The sequence below is a fragment of the Daktulosphaira vitifoliae genome, unplaced genomic scaffold (assembly GCF_025091365.1).
Source record: "Daktulosphaira vitifoliae isolate Bord-2020 unplaced genomic scaffold, ASM2509136v1 Scaffold_2, whole genome shotgun sequence".
Classification (NCBI taxonomy): Eukaryota; Metazoa; Arthropoda; class Insecta; order Hemiptera; family Phylloxeridae; genus Daktulosphaira; species Daktulosphaira vitifoliae.
The window spans coordinates 27,634,395-27,649,839 of record NW_026099573.1 but is presented as its reverse complement, the minus strand read 5'-3'; the positions used below and the strand labels follow the sequence as shown (position 1 = coordinate 27,649,839).

Sequence of the window (15,445 nt, the reverse complement as noted above, 5' to 3'; positions counted from 1 at the left end):
GAAATATTATCGAGTTTAAAAAAAAAAAAAGAACCATTTAAAACGGCGAATTTTTAACGAACGCCGGAATGCGAACGCTTTGGATTAGTATATTTCATAAGCTATTTAAACCGTGGGAACTCCCCCGCGATACATTTCGGTTGAAATCGAAACGGCGGAGTCTGTTTTTAATTAAAAACGCCGTCTAGTTTGGACTGCGTACGCGATTACAACAATATCCGGTCGTAATCAAATGCAGACACAAACTTAAATGTAACAAATGTCAATTGCACACACTCGTTTGTCGGTTAATACATATTTGCCGAGTTTTCTTTTTTTTCAGCAATTATTCGTTTTAACGATAAAGTATTTAAATTTCGCTAATACGTTCTCTCTAACGTGTGCATCTTAAAATTGACATTTTTTTTTTTTTTACTTCAAGATAACAACAATCGATGAATATTAACCACTCGATCGTGCGGTGACCGCGTTCGCTGAGCTCGCGCGGACAAAAGACGATTGGAAAATATCTTCTAAAAGCCCTGAAATAGCATTATTTTGTGTGTAGCGACACGATTTCAGCATAATAAATCTCCATATTTCGCGAGTGCTCGTCCATTGGTGTTTGCCGTCACTCGCGTGAAGTGCTGCGGCAAACGAGATCGGCACTCGAAATGTTTAAAAAATAAACACAAACGGTCGCTCTTCGACCAGCGCGTTGTTGCTCCACATTTCCAGTAGCAATCGATACGAATTGCGATGGCAATTGTTTAGTGAATTCGATACAACCGACTCGGTCGGCCGCCCGACTATTTACTGTTAACAACACGCCAATAGAAATAGAAATTAATAACAAAGACGCGCATTTTCATATCTGCGTACACATAACGTTACGCGGCGGTTTCGGTCAATCGGTTTCGCTACACTCGACGGTGTAAAACCGCCTTCGCGTCATTAGTGTCTTCTCTGCGGTCTTCCGTTATACCCCGCGAACCGCACAACAACCTCGCGCCACCGTTTTTTACCCGAAACTTGTATTATCGGTTCGAAATCGTAGAACGCGGTGTCGATCGGAGGTGGAAACAGTACCGACACTTTTGACACGGTTCGTCCATTCCGTTCGTTTTTGTCGAAACTATTTATTCGTAACAATTAGAGTACAGTAAACCGAAACGTGTACGATTTTATACCAAACGAATTTACAATGACTACACGACTACGACTCCGGGCACTATTATGGCGTGGAGATCATCGCGACGGTGTTTATTCTATTATCAATCGCGCGGACAAGATCTCGTCGCCCAGCGTTATAGGGCGGCGTTGCGGTCCGGAAGTAACCGGTAAAAAAAGCAATAGAGACACCTGTTGTCGTTCGAGACCGGATACATCGTATTCTTGTACGATGTATCCCATTCTTGTGTGTGTGCCTACAACCATGTACCTTCCCGAAGAGCGCCTTCTGCTGTCCCGCTCGTCACGCGTCACTTGCACACAGTTCACAGTCCGACAGTGGCATCCCGTACCCAGGAGAGTCATCGTACCGTATCGTCGTCATCGCGGTCGGACCTTCTCTCACGGTAGAGCTGCACACCACCTGCTCCTCCGCGACATCGCACGTAATTATATTATCGAACCGAAAACATTCCGTCGACAACGACAGCAACAACGACAATAATAATAAATCTGTCGTGGAACACGTTTTGCGTTCGGAAAACATCTGATAACTTCTAATTACCGCCGGTAAAACGCCGATCCACCTCCGGTTGATAACGCGGTTGAAAATGGTGTGTTAAAAAAAAAAAAAAAAAAAATTCGCACGTCCGGAGCAGCAAAGTCGTTTTCACGGGAAAACGACTTTGCTCGCGTTCACGAGTTTCACGGACGCCACCACAATAGAATGAAAAATACTCTATTTTTCACATAACACATACTCTCGCCCTTCATCTCACCCGTCGCACGGTGTAGCCTAAGCGCTGGCGTGTGCGCCGCTAGATCCTGTGGAATAGTCGACAAAAAACCCATCCGACCCGTCTCTAAAACCTATCGTGTTAGTCTTCCTCCGAAACCTATACATTATATAAAGACCACTTTTGTACACGTTCAACCCGCGATCGATCAATTTACACACATCTACCGCTTTCACATACATCACATCTTTCGATGTGCCACTCAAATATATTTGTGCGTGTGTGCGTACCAGTGTTAGTGCGTGCACTTTTAAAAAGAAAAAATGTCGGAATTTTTACGTACGTGTAGTGGAAATGCTTAACGCATACAATGAAAGCGAATGTGTTGATAAATAGTGATAAAAATGAAATGTGTGCGAATTTTAGATACTTAACGTAAAAACTTCACTACTCGTGTGTAAAAGTAACGTGTACATTAATAGTGTCACACCGACGTATGAGAATTTTCGGATCATTTCTTACGATGTGTTAATGTGTGCTAGTAAATGTATATATATATAGGGAGTTTAATAAGTAAGTAAACAGGTTTCTATTGTTCTCATTGTTTGCAACAATTGACCTGTTTCCTAACTGAAATTCTATATAAATATATTTACTAGCACACATACACACACATATATATATATATATATGAGTGTGTATGTGTGTGTGTGTGCTTAATCTAAACTACATATAGACGAATCCGTCCAATATAAATAGCAATAGAGTAGGCCGCGGACGGAGTAATATCGTTTGGATGACATCATGTGAAAAATTTGCGCGCTAGGGACAACCGTCGACGGCTTTATGCGTACAAAAAATGTATATTTAACTCGCACAGCGAAAATTTATCACGAAAAACGTCTTATTAACATATGTGCGTGTTGTTGTGTCAGCGCGTGTTAGCATGGCGAACGAGCGATGTCGGCGAAAGAGATACTGCCGCCGGCGTGTCCATATTTAGAGTGGTCGACGGTAATCCGTAAAATCTCAGTACTCCGCTCAGGACTTTATTTATAAACCGCCATTGGTGGTCAGGATGATTTATTTTAGTTGACGGTGAGGAGGCGGCGGTAGCTTCGATAATGTCGTTTATAAATAGAATTGCCGAGAAACGGGAATAGAGAATTTTTTTATTCGTACTTTGCCAAAAATCGTCGTCGCGCGTTATCGGAACAAACGGAATCGTCCAAACAAACGTGACCTCCCCTATGCTTAACCCCGTCGTGTCCACGGCAATCGCGTGTACCCTCGTAACGGAGCTTCGGTCACGTTTTATTTGTAAGACGCCTGGTTTTACACCCCCCAGGTAAACGGACTCTTCACCGAAATTGCGACTAGCGGCGGGACATCCGAAATCGTTTGCGCGACCGCCGAGTGATCGTCAAGAACCTCTAAGACGGGGCTCGATCTCGGTCTGTTCCCGCCCTCCACCCGATCCAGCCTCTAGAGATGGGACAAACGGTCGATGGTCGGCCGAGTCGTAATAACACACGCGGGACGTAACGGTTAGGTGGGATATTATTCAATACCAACCATGTACCGTCCCGTCCGTCGGGGTATCGGTGTTACAAGAGACTCTCTTCGGCGGCTGAAGAACGGCATGCGTGTCGCGTAAGACAATATTGTGACCACCGCCGCCGCCGCCGCACCGCTAATCTCCCACGGTGTATCGGGTTGCTTACAATAACAATACTTCTCAAATAATAAACCGAGTGAACTAACGTTAATATATTATATTTTACGTATACGTTTACACGCGAATACCATACCTGTTTACACTCATATATATATATATATATAAAATGTATATTATTATTTATTTTTATCATATATGATTATTTATTTCAATAGATTCAAACAAGGTTCTACAGTGATTTCGGCCGGCCTCCGCGGTCAATAATCTCATTAATACATTACGTACATCAATTCCGCGGAGGCTCCGGCCGCTCACGTCCGAGCGCAAGTGAAATCCAACCCTTCGACTCCCACGGGCTTCCCCGATCGGTGTACGTACCTTTAAACGTGGCCGTGGACAGTACGGCTTCGGCGACTCCGGTCACGAGCAACACGGCCCAGGCCATTGCCAGCAAAGCTGTTGCCGCCGTTTTGTCGTCGGTCGAAACCGCTCGCGGTCTCCTAGGTCCGGCGGCGGTTCTGCCGTCCGGGGCGCCTCCTCCCGAATCTTCCAACATGACGATTTTGCTACTATTGCGGCGCGGTAGGGTCGAAGACGCGCGAATGCCGTTGTCCGTCAACACGTGCGACGATGGCAACAACAACGATACCGTCGACTCGGACACCGGAGGATCGTACGCTTTCTTCCGACGGGGTGCCGACGATATCACTCATTGTACACTCGACGTTCGCGGTGCCGTGGACGCTTATCAATCGGCGGGGGGGTTGCCACCGCGTATATTAATCGTGGTCTAATATGTTATGTGCAATCCGGCGGGAGGTTGACGTGCGAACGCGGAAGAAACCCTCGTCGGCAAATAGCGCGCGCGATTAAGAGCCCTACGATTTATGGCTCGTCGTTTTTATATTTAATTCCGACCGACGAGGGGCGAGTGAAACGTTTCAAATGTATGTGTATATATATAATATATCTTGTTCTTCTTCGCAACTGAGCGCACCGCTCGCCGTTAACGACGCCACTAAAATAATCAAATTGAAATTACACAGTCCACGAGCGAGGGGGACGGTTTGTATAATTTATAGTCTCGGCACCGATTGAAAAACAAACAAAAATTTTAAACACCCACTCGATTCGGGGGGGGGGGGGGGNGGGGGGGGGGGGGGGTGATAGCGATCGGAAAACAAAACGTCCGGCTTATAAAAACGTAAAACGCATAGAAAAAAATAATCAACCGCACCAACGCTTTTGAACTGCACTCAGAATAGGCCGTCGGCGGACAACGACGCACCGTGTGCGCACTCGAGACAGTCGTACTGCTACTGCCGTCCGTGACCGACTGACTGCCGAGTCCAATGCAGTTTCGACGGCGACGTACTACGAGGTGCCTAGGGAAAGCGCCCGGCCGAACGTAAGCGCTCCCTGTCGGCGGACGTCGTGTAACGTCGGCGCTGTAGCTTTGCCAGGTTCTCGGAAAACCCGGGGTAGCTCGCACCGCTCGTAGACGGCGATCCGAAATCTTGACGAGCCGGCGCATTCGCTGCCGCCGTAGCCGTACGACGTTTTCGGCATAAAACTCGCTGTCCCTCGAGGTCGACACCGGAGAGAGCGAGTATGACAAAATGGGACGAATTAAAACACACGAATGCGAACTTTGGCGGACTTGAACACCCCGCGACAGTAATAAATGGCGGGACGTTACTTAGAACTTTTAAAGGACAACGGCTTTTGTCGTGATTTAATAACCGTCAAAAATATTTTCAAAACAAATATACAAACGACTGTAGCACCTACGAGGTTTTTTACTGTACGTTAAAGAACAATTCATTCATACGAGCTCGAATGTTACGACTCTCTTGTAAAATTAACGTTAATTAATTATCGCCGTGACTCACGGACGCATCAAAAGTTATACAAGTCTTTATAAGACTTGTAAAAAAATAATTTATTATGTTTATCTAAAATTACGTGATTTTCGACTTTAGAGACCGATTACTCGTTAGAAGACAAGTCGTTATTTTTCTAATCCCGTAGTTCATTAAGATTCTTAAAGTTGATATCATTTAGAACGATGCGAGTATTTCGTTAATATGCGAAAAATTAAAAAATCGGTCGTCAACGTAGAAAAATCATAGACAATTTTAACCGAAAATTGTATCAATGTGGAAATCGAAACCCAACGTTCCATTTAAAATAGGTAGGTTGTTGGGAATATTATCGAAAATTGAAAAGTTTTGATTATTAAGCTCCGCCGCCGTGTACCTCGGTTAATAATTAGATTATTGTCGTCAAAGCAGCAAATGTTTAATGTTTTATCAAAAAAAAATTCATTCGGTTTTCAAAAAATTCATTTTGTATAAAGCAATGCTAAAAATATCAACATTGACTGTATTATAACACCTGTAATTTGTTATGACATTTGTTTTATGCACAGGGATTAAAGGGAAGTTTTTCAAAATTATTACCTAATCATTTTAATTGGAATTTTTTAATTATTTTAATGATTTGAACGTATCATCTAGACACGTTATGTGTATCTAGTTCGGGATACATGACGTTGCTCGTTTCTTTTGAAGTGTATCGTTCAGTAAAATCGGTCCGGTAGAGCGAAGTAATCATGCATAGTTTCACACAAAAAAATAACGGCAGTGTAAAACTAACCGTTTCTTAAATACGCGTCGGAGGTAAAAAATAAAATCGATTAAATTAAAATACTTATGAAAATTAAAATATTTTCTATCTGGACCCCGTCATCTAATCGTGTCTGTACTGTAAGGCCCCGTGTACTGCAAATGTGTGTGTCTAACGTTGCAAAATTATTTGTTTTAGTTTCTGAATAAAGGAAAACCAATACATTTCAAACACTTCAAAAGTTCGAACCATTATCCGTGTTAGGGTTCTTATGTACACAGAGCACATCAATCGGTCAAAATAATGTGTTACTTCTGAGGATTGCGGAAAATAACAAGTTTTCTTTTACCCTCGATAAACTATAGAAATCTTTATGGTTTCGAGTGGGCACGGTCGAAAAACTGCCATAAAATATTAGAAAATGTTTGCATGTCTTTATTATTTTTCTTCTCGATTCCAAAACTACACGAGTATGATGTAGTATCTCTTAGTTTCGAGTAACTTTACGAGGTTTTAACATTTTCAATTGTATGGGTGTATTTTAAACTTGTATTTCTGAAAAACACTCGAAAATCGTATAGAAAATATTATAGTGTAAATTTATAATAAAAATATTCTATATAAGGGAATCATTTTTATTGTGCATTGTAATATGACTGTTATAAGTATTTAAAATAATCAGTAAAGATACGTTAAAAAAGTAGGCATTTTATAATAATAAAAATAATAATATCCTACGTTATGATGAAGGAACGTTATTAAATTTAAAGGTATTTACAACATAAATTCATTTTATAAAATAGTGCAACAGGCCCAAAGCGTTTCCTTTTGTATTAGAATTCTCGAAACACTTTTTTTTTTCATTAAACCTCTAATAAACTAGTTTTTACGGAAATCGCAAAAGCTCTTAGCTAATTTTTACCTGCAATATATGTAGTTATAAAATTTAAAACATAAGCCATCTATTCATACGCGCCCGTTCTATTGTTCTCTATAACTATAGACAACAATAGACATTAAACTCGTTAATTAAAATCTACACTACGACTATTTTTTACATTAAAATCGTAAAATATTATTGTACTACAATAATTAATGAAATATTTCAATAAAAAATTATCGCATAAACTTGAAAAAAAAAAACAATTTTGAACTGTTTGTGTTTTTTATAATAACAAGAAATAGTAATTAATAATCTAATAATTAAAAATTACGCGTTATTCGGAGAAAAAGATAAATAAAAAAGTTCGTCTATCATATCGGGTTGAAAATATGTGCAAAAAAATAATAATTATGCACAAGTCTGGACAAATCGTTTCATTTATTGTTCATGTCTTAAAGCACTCGCTAAACTTTTAATTCCTCCGTAACTAGTTAACAGTACAGTCAGTACTTGAAATGGCATTAGATATTCTGCCGTAGTGTTTTATCTCTGTGTATCTAATGAAAAACGGCGTTGATGATTTGGCGTTAACGTGAGTCGTTTGACCGGCGGGCGTTAATATATTCATACTTGATATTTTTTTTGTAAAAACAGTACAGGATTTACATAGACATCGGATGTGTTAATTTATACACATAATTCTTTAAATCGTACGTAATTGGAGTATTTGAATATATTACAATCGTGTATAATTACATATTTATTTTTCAATGGACGTTACCGACTATTTTTTAGTTGAAATACAGTTCTCTGGATACATTTTTGTGTGTCCGAAAAATGCGTGAATAACGAAAAAAAATACCGGTTCGCTATGAAAAAAAAAAAAACAAAAATGTATCAGCTATCACTACTGTAATTTTCCTAATTTGATTTTTTCATTTTATAAAAAATATTTTATAAATAATAAATATAAAATTAATCGGAGAAAACTTAGGGTAAGTATAAACCGTTAATGTGTGTTTCTTTTGAAAGTGTTTGCGTGGTTTTTATATTAAAAAAAATATAACATTCGCGTTTTTATTAGACAGTACTCCTTTTCCATACTAGTTTTTCGAGAACACTTCATTGACATTGAGAAGCATTCTAATTGGATGTACCATCTGTACTACTTGAATTTAAACTAAAAAGCACTTTTACGTATCAAGGTAAGAAAAATTACTATTGTCTTAACTGTAGTCGTCAAGGATAGTCGCTAAGAATAAATTACTATTGTTAAGTCTCGGTTTCTACAGCTAATGATTAAAAAGTTTTGTTAGTTAATAAACAAAAAAAGTTTTGAAAATTAAAATAAAATAGCTAAAAGATGAAAAAATATATTCAACCGTATTAAACTGGTGTATTCAAATGAACACTTGGCTTGAAGTTGAGAAATATAATTATATATATACAAAAGTTCAAACGATTTTTAACTCGGAAAACATTACAGTCGTGACTGACATGCTGTATATGTTAATATGTTAAAAATAATATGCACATAAATGTTAAGAGCATTTTTTGTTCGATGTGAACTTCAGTACACGTCATATAACACGAGATTGACTAAATATATCATACCCGATTACATAGGACAATTGTGTATTTGCTATTAAAAATGTTTCTACTGTTTTTTTTTTTGTGTATATTTATATATATATATATATATATATAGTTGTGGAGCATATGATTTGTCAATAAAAATTTATATTTTGCTCTCGAACAATACCAAACGGAACCGTGTGTAGTTTATTATATTTGCTTTTGTTTATTTTTTAAGAACGAAAATAATAAAATTGAACAGACTTTAATATTTGTGAAATCGAGTTCCACGCGCGTTTATTTATCATCAGTACGGTATTTATTGCCTTTAATATATTTATCACCGAGAAAAATTGAGCAATAAAAAATATTTTTTAAAATATACAGTACAGGTACACAATCGTACAGAAATTTCTGCCTTGGTAATTGTGTACACTAATATAGAAGGAATCGCCCAAAAAAACACTGAAACTACCTCATTGATTTTATGAATGTTATTATGTTCTAAATCGTCATAATCAAAAGTCTTTATTTTAAATAAAGTGGGGGTAAATATTGTTTATATTATGAAAAATGTATATGGCTGTTATACATTATAAGTACAAGTAATTTACTCTTTTTTGTTTTGAACCTAGACAAATCACGTTGCAAAAAAGAAGAGTTTAAATATTTTCACAGGCATTAAAACGTTAGACTAGTTAGGCCTCATAACATACATATACTCTATAATTTGTGTCCCAGAGTAATATAAAATTGTAATTACGGTTTACAAGAAATATAATTACAAATTACACGTGTATATTTCTCATGTAACATTATTAATTTCTCAAGTTAGAAACTGGTCTATTCAATAAGTATTTAATAAATTATTAGAATATTTCATTTCATATATAATGTTCCTATTATTAATTATTCTATTAAAATTAAAAACGTCGGATATGTCGCATCTTAATTTTTTTTTTTTTTTTATATATATAAAACCCGTTACAGTTATAATGTTCAAAAAATTATCATATAAATACATAGCGCGTTACTATAAAACTATTTTTAGAAATGATTAACTAATTTTTGACCCGCTCTACAATTTTTTCTATGTAAATTATACATATACTTTTTTTTTTTGAGGCTAATTCTTCGTCTGCAATAGCTAAGCTCTTCTAATTGAATTTGTGTATAAAAATCTGTGAAAAATCATGGAATATTTTTAAGTAGAAACAATATTTATTTTTTGTTTAGTCCAGTTCGTTGTGCTTGTGACTTAATTTAATAAAACCCGTGGACACATAAATTTACTTAATATCTTTGGAATCTTTAGACAACAATAATTATAAAAAAAGTTTTTCACGCTTAAGCGATAAAACAATATTTATTAAAACACTTTGTTTAATTCGCAGTTTTTATATTTTGGCGTGCGCTTAAAAAAACTACGGTTGTGTCCTATAATATAGTTAAGTTGGATATTGATTTTATTTTGGGATTTTAGAACTAATTTTTCTAGAATATTTTTTCAAGTCTTTTGAACACTTAAAATGAAGTACTAGCAACGAGAATTTATCAAAAGAATAAAAATGCGGTGGTTTGTGTTCGCCAAAATTTTCATAAAATATCCATGAAGTGTAATAAAATGTTACCAGCACAGTTGGATTTACCCTCTTCAAACGCACAACAACAAATTTCTAGTTTACATACTTAACGAGAACAAAATAAAACGATGAATTGTTTTTTCGGTATTATATACGGTCGGATTATTTACTTATCTCTCAGCGGTATTATTTTTAATAATATGCATTTTAATTATAGTTTAAATTTATATTATTGAACAATTTCTCCGAGATACTACTTCATTTAAGTATAAATCATAGGAATTATTCAGAGTAATGTCTATCTAATAAATAAACCTTTATTTTATGGAATATCCGAAATTGTTTAATGAACTCTATTGTATGTTGTTTTTAACGCGGAGAATCGCTTTTGAACATAATTCCCAGACCCACTCAACCCTATCGAGACACGCATACTTGAACTTTTCCTTATCAAATAATTATTTTCTGTCTTTGACTTAGTTGCTTTGGTATTCTCCAAGGTTTGTGTATAGTATCATAATATTAAATTCGTATAAAATAAATCAATTTCATATTATTTGGAAATTTCATATTTCCTACGAACGATCACGCTCTGTTCTAATTAATATTTTTCGTCAGACGAAAAATTAAAGCTAAAAAGCGATAATCATTTTTGTATAAGCGTATTAATTTATGCCTTTATCTTTTAATTTTATTAGGAAATGACAATTATGTCATGATCATTTATTGCGATAAAAATCGGTTTATTTTATTTTCGTTCTTACTGAAGCATTTTAAATTTATACATTCCGTCGACTACAAACAGAAATGTATTTTTAGTTTACACGACCTTATTATATTCTTATAAGAGTTACACGATTTTCGATTATAAAACATACACGCAAATGAAAAAAGATTAAATATAAATTACTCTTGTAATAATTTGCATATTTTATTTTTGATCCTTATAATCACAAACAAAATATTCCGCTTACAATTTAGCAGTAAATCTGAGAAATAATGTCAATTGTTTAAAAAAAATTAACACAAGTTGAAAAATATATATACTTGCGGGTTGTAAAAATGATGACGTTCTATTTTTCGAAATCGCAGTAAAATTTGTACGAAACGAATAATTATCAAAACGAATTATTAAATAGATATATTAGTAACGTAACATCAATATCAATTGGTAAAAAGGCAAGTATTTTATTATTCATAAATATTGACGATTCTATACCTAGTAGTCGTCGCCATTGTAAACGCGTAAATTAAAAGTTATTTATTTATTTTACCGAACATATCGTAAAACAAATATGCAGCATTATCACCTTTACACATTAAAAAACCCAGCACAGTGGGGTCGCGGAACAGTGGTGATATGGCATATTTGGAACAAGTATAATGATATCTAATAGTGATTAAAATCACTATCATAAAAAACGCTTCGTGCCAAATTTTAATTTGTGTTTAATTTTTAAAAAATTGGTAGATTATTCCAAAAGCTACATGATCTGCTATTTCCTTATTTATATCCTGATAAAGTATGTCGAATGAAAGATGTATATAAATACTACTTCTCATGAAAAAACTGTATTGATTCATACATTTTTTGAAAAGTTATAGCATTTTAAAGTAAACAATGTAAAATATAAAATCGAGAATTTTCACACAATAATAGCATTAGGTAGCCATTTTCACCGTTTAAAATAAAGTCCAAATTTTTTTTTTCATAATAAAGTAAATTACAATAGCTTTAATTTAAAATATATATATAAGTGTCAGACTTTCCGGAACACTTTCAAAAGTTAAGTTGAAAAAGTTAATTTTTTGTGAAAAACTTGTCATTTTAAATCCCCCCTGTGGGCAGGTAAAGGGTCAGATTATTTATAAATATACCAAATGTTAGGTAAAGACATAAAACATCTATAAAAATAAAAATTATATTGATATATTCATATTTGAAAAAGTTATGGCAGTTTAAAGTAAAAAAAATTGAAAATATTTGAAAATTAGCGATTTTTAAATTTGTAATATTTTTGGAGGTTTCCCCCATTTAGGTGGATCGAGGGAAATTTTTTTGATTTTTGAGGGTAATGTCTTCGACTAGATACGATTTGTGATCTTTTGGCGTATCGTTGACAGAAATCGGTCCAGTGAGAGCTGAAAAAACGTGGTAACAGACACAAAAAAAAATATCATAGTAAAACCAATACCTTCACAGCTTTGAATCGAAATTGCTAAAAATTACTATTGAAATTTCGTCAAACATACATGAAAACGCATAAAAATATTGAGTTATTAAACGATTTTTGACTTTTTGTAACTGTTTTTATATATCGAGTTGTTTCAATTATAATAAACTCCGAGAGTAAAAAAATGACTATTTTTATTACGTTCAGTTAATTAGTATAGATCGATTTTCAATATTAAACTTAAGTTTTTTAATTGAAAAAAATTTCACACGAACTGCCGTGAATGAAACTAAAAAAAAAAAAAATCATTTTTAACAAATCGCAGTAGCTCTTAGAAGATAACTTACTTTTATTTTTTATGTGTAGACTCGCGTATAAAAAAATAATAATACTAAAACGTAGATACCAGGAGAACGGGGAGATTCACTATGAATTCGCGTAGTCGATTACTCAACTGCATGTATTGCATTAAAGGCTGAAAAACCACAGCCTTTAAGTCGCAATAACTTTTTGAGGTCTTTTGTTTGTCGGTTTTTTTTTTTTTATGTCGGACGGTACTTCTCGGAGCAATTTATTTCTTGGCTTTTTATGTGCTGCCGCGCTATTTTATTTAAGTATATAGTGCCCTAAAGTGAGAATCGCTCGTTTTATTTTCTAGGAACTGGTCGAGATTATGAGGGGGGGGGCGACTCATGAACTCGTAAAGAAAGCATCGACAACAGTTGAAAAGCAAACGGCCCGCTCGGCGGTAATCTATTACAAATAACACATCGACTGATTTGTTATATTTACATTGCCCCGGGTCCCGTGGAATGTAGCCAAGATAAACTGCAAACTAAGTAAACAAAAAGTCGCCATAATGATTTACCTTTGTGAATTATAGAGTAACCTGCAGTGTTTGCAATCGATAAAGCATATTCATCCCGAAATAGTAATTATAAAGTAATATATATAGAATAATTTTCCGAATAATAACAATTATGTTCAGTGCTGAGTCGGAGAAGGGTTTGAGGTGAATACCGCGGAGAGAGAGAAATTTCCGGGATTGTTCTCTCGGTCGTAGCCAAAATCACCCTCGCCACCCACACCCCGACCGAGTATATTCAAATGATTCGCTTTTATTTTATTGCTACCCCCGGCCTAGAGTCGACCCCGTGAACTCCACCACAAACACATTTTCCTCTTTACGCACTCATTCGTTCCCCATGCCCATTACGTACGTCCTTTATCCGCACAGCGATACGCACACCCAAGTAAAAGTATATAATAATAGCTATTTTCATCGAATCGCTTTTGTTTTTTACCTACGGCGCGGCACAATAGTGTTTTTTCATCGCACGATAATACACGACAATAAATCTAATAGATTTTCAACACCTCTAATGTACTCGAGCAAAACGTACAACAATAAATTAATAATACACCCCCAAAGTGCTGACCCTTGTTTTCTATGTGCCATATCCGTAAACATATTCTGTAAAATTACCACCGACCGATAGTTTATGACGAGTTATCACGTTATTCGGCGCGCCTACTTCTTAGAAAACTAAGCGTACGTTAAATAAATAAAAAACCAAACCAATCTTCACGCATAATGCTAATTATGTTTGAAAGTTGATATGCCCAAATTTCGGCGCGTTGCATAATTTAAATGTGTAAACTCGATATTTCACTAGTTTTTTATATTAATCGGCGGCCGCGACATTAGTATTCTCTGCTTAGACCGCGTCTGTTCAATCGATGTGTTCAAATAACACGGTTTTTATTAATTTTATGTGTTCGACTTGGGAATTATTCATTGAATTTCGATGTTAATATAAAGTCAATGGATAGCATCATGAAAGTGAATATACTTAAACTTTATTTTCATAAACAGTTATGGGTTTGTTTGGATGTAAATGTTTTTTTTTTTTTGTGAAATTCACACCGAAGTAGCGCATGCATATTGTATATAATTTAAACAAAATTCAAATTCTAGTAGCTGAATTTATACAAACAATCCGTTTAAATTTTACTCGGAAGATGTGTGTGTGTGTGTTTAAATTTCTCTTTGTCTACATCATTTTACATCTTATTAGTCGGATCCGAGTTTTAGCGATCACTGATTTTTTCTTCTCGGTAACGGATCATTTCAATAACTCGGATAATAAAACATTTCGTTCATAATTTTTTTCTCGGAAATACAAGTCAAACGAGGTTCAGAGGAGGCGCATTGGAAGATTATAATTTATATCGATAAAATCGTATCGGTTTTTCCATAATAAACGTTTTATTTTTTTCCACAATTTATTACATTCCGAGATGATTTACACTGATATTTTCCTTCCTCCGACCATAAAAACTAAAAAACCGAATCGCTTAATAAAACTGCCGTTTTTAGTCGATTTTTTTTTCAACTTTAATTAAAATTAAATCCTATTGCGGGGTTTTATCTGTCTCTTCTCCCGACCCGGTGCTCTGCAGAGTATCAAACGCGGAAATCACATTCGAACAACGTTTTCTCGGCAGATTACAATTGTAAAAGCCGAGTAACCAACACGCTTGATTTTGTGCTGAACGCCAACCGGGAAAATCGCACCACTGTTTTTGAAGAGACAATTTATTAGTTTGTACAATTAACGATTTATTAGGCATACACAAATCCGCGCGATTCGTGGTCGCGTGCAATCCGAACCGCAATAAATTTCGGCTAATCGTTGTTGTTTCTTTCCGCCGAGAATAACGTGATTTACGCGGCGGGCCCATTAAAAAATGGATTTAGCGGCATAGTATTCGGCCACTCCAAGTTCGCACACATCGTCTTAATTTTCCACTCCTACTCGTCGCCCGTTCTAAATATACCCAAACCATAACAGCGACATTATTTTTAGACGGACTCGGTCGCACACGTAACTCGGCAAATGCACCGGCAGACACGGTGCGCGCATCTCTGGACGTGTGCGACTTTGGCCTAAATCCAACGCGAATTGTTCAAAAGAAATAATTGCACTTGTAGTTTTGCGGGAGAGTAACTGTGCGATTCACAACGCGTTAATTAT

General features: G+C 35.7%; 1 protein-coding gene across 5 annotated transcripts in view; it reads right to left on the bottom strand.

Annotated features, from left to right (window-relative positions):
* LOC126898699 (uncharacterized) overlaps positions 1-4,936 on the bottom strand; it is a 29,696-nt gene extending 24,760 nt beyond the window's left edge. For 2 of the 5 annotated variants that reach the window (XM_050672992.1, XM_050672991.1), the window contains exon 1: positions 3,943-4,933. In XM_050672992.1, the coding sequence (XP_050528949.1) occupies positions 3,943-4,120 (178 nt within the window). In that variant the 5' untranslated portion in view covers positions 4,121-4,933. Of the gene's footprint in view, positions 1-3,942 lie in introns of all 5 variants that reach the window. The other 3 variants (XM_050672987.1, XM_050672988.1, XM_050672990.1) reach the window with 3 other exon arrangements.
* Positions 4,937-15,445: the final 10,509 nt, after the last annotated feature.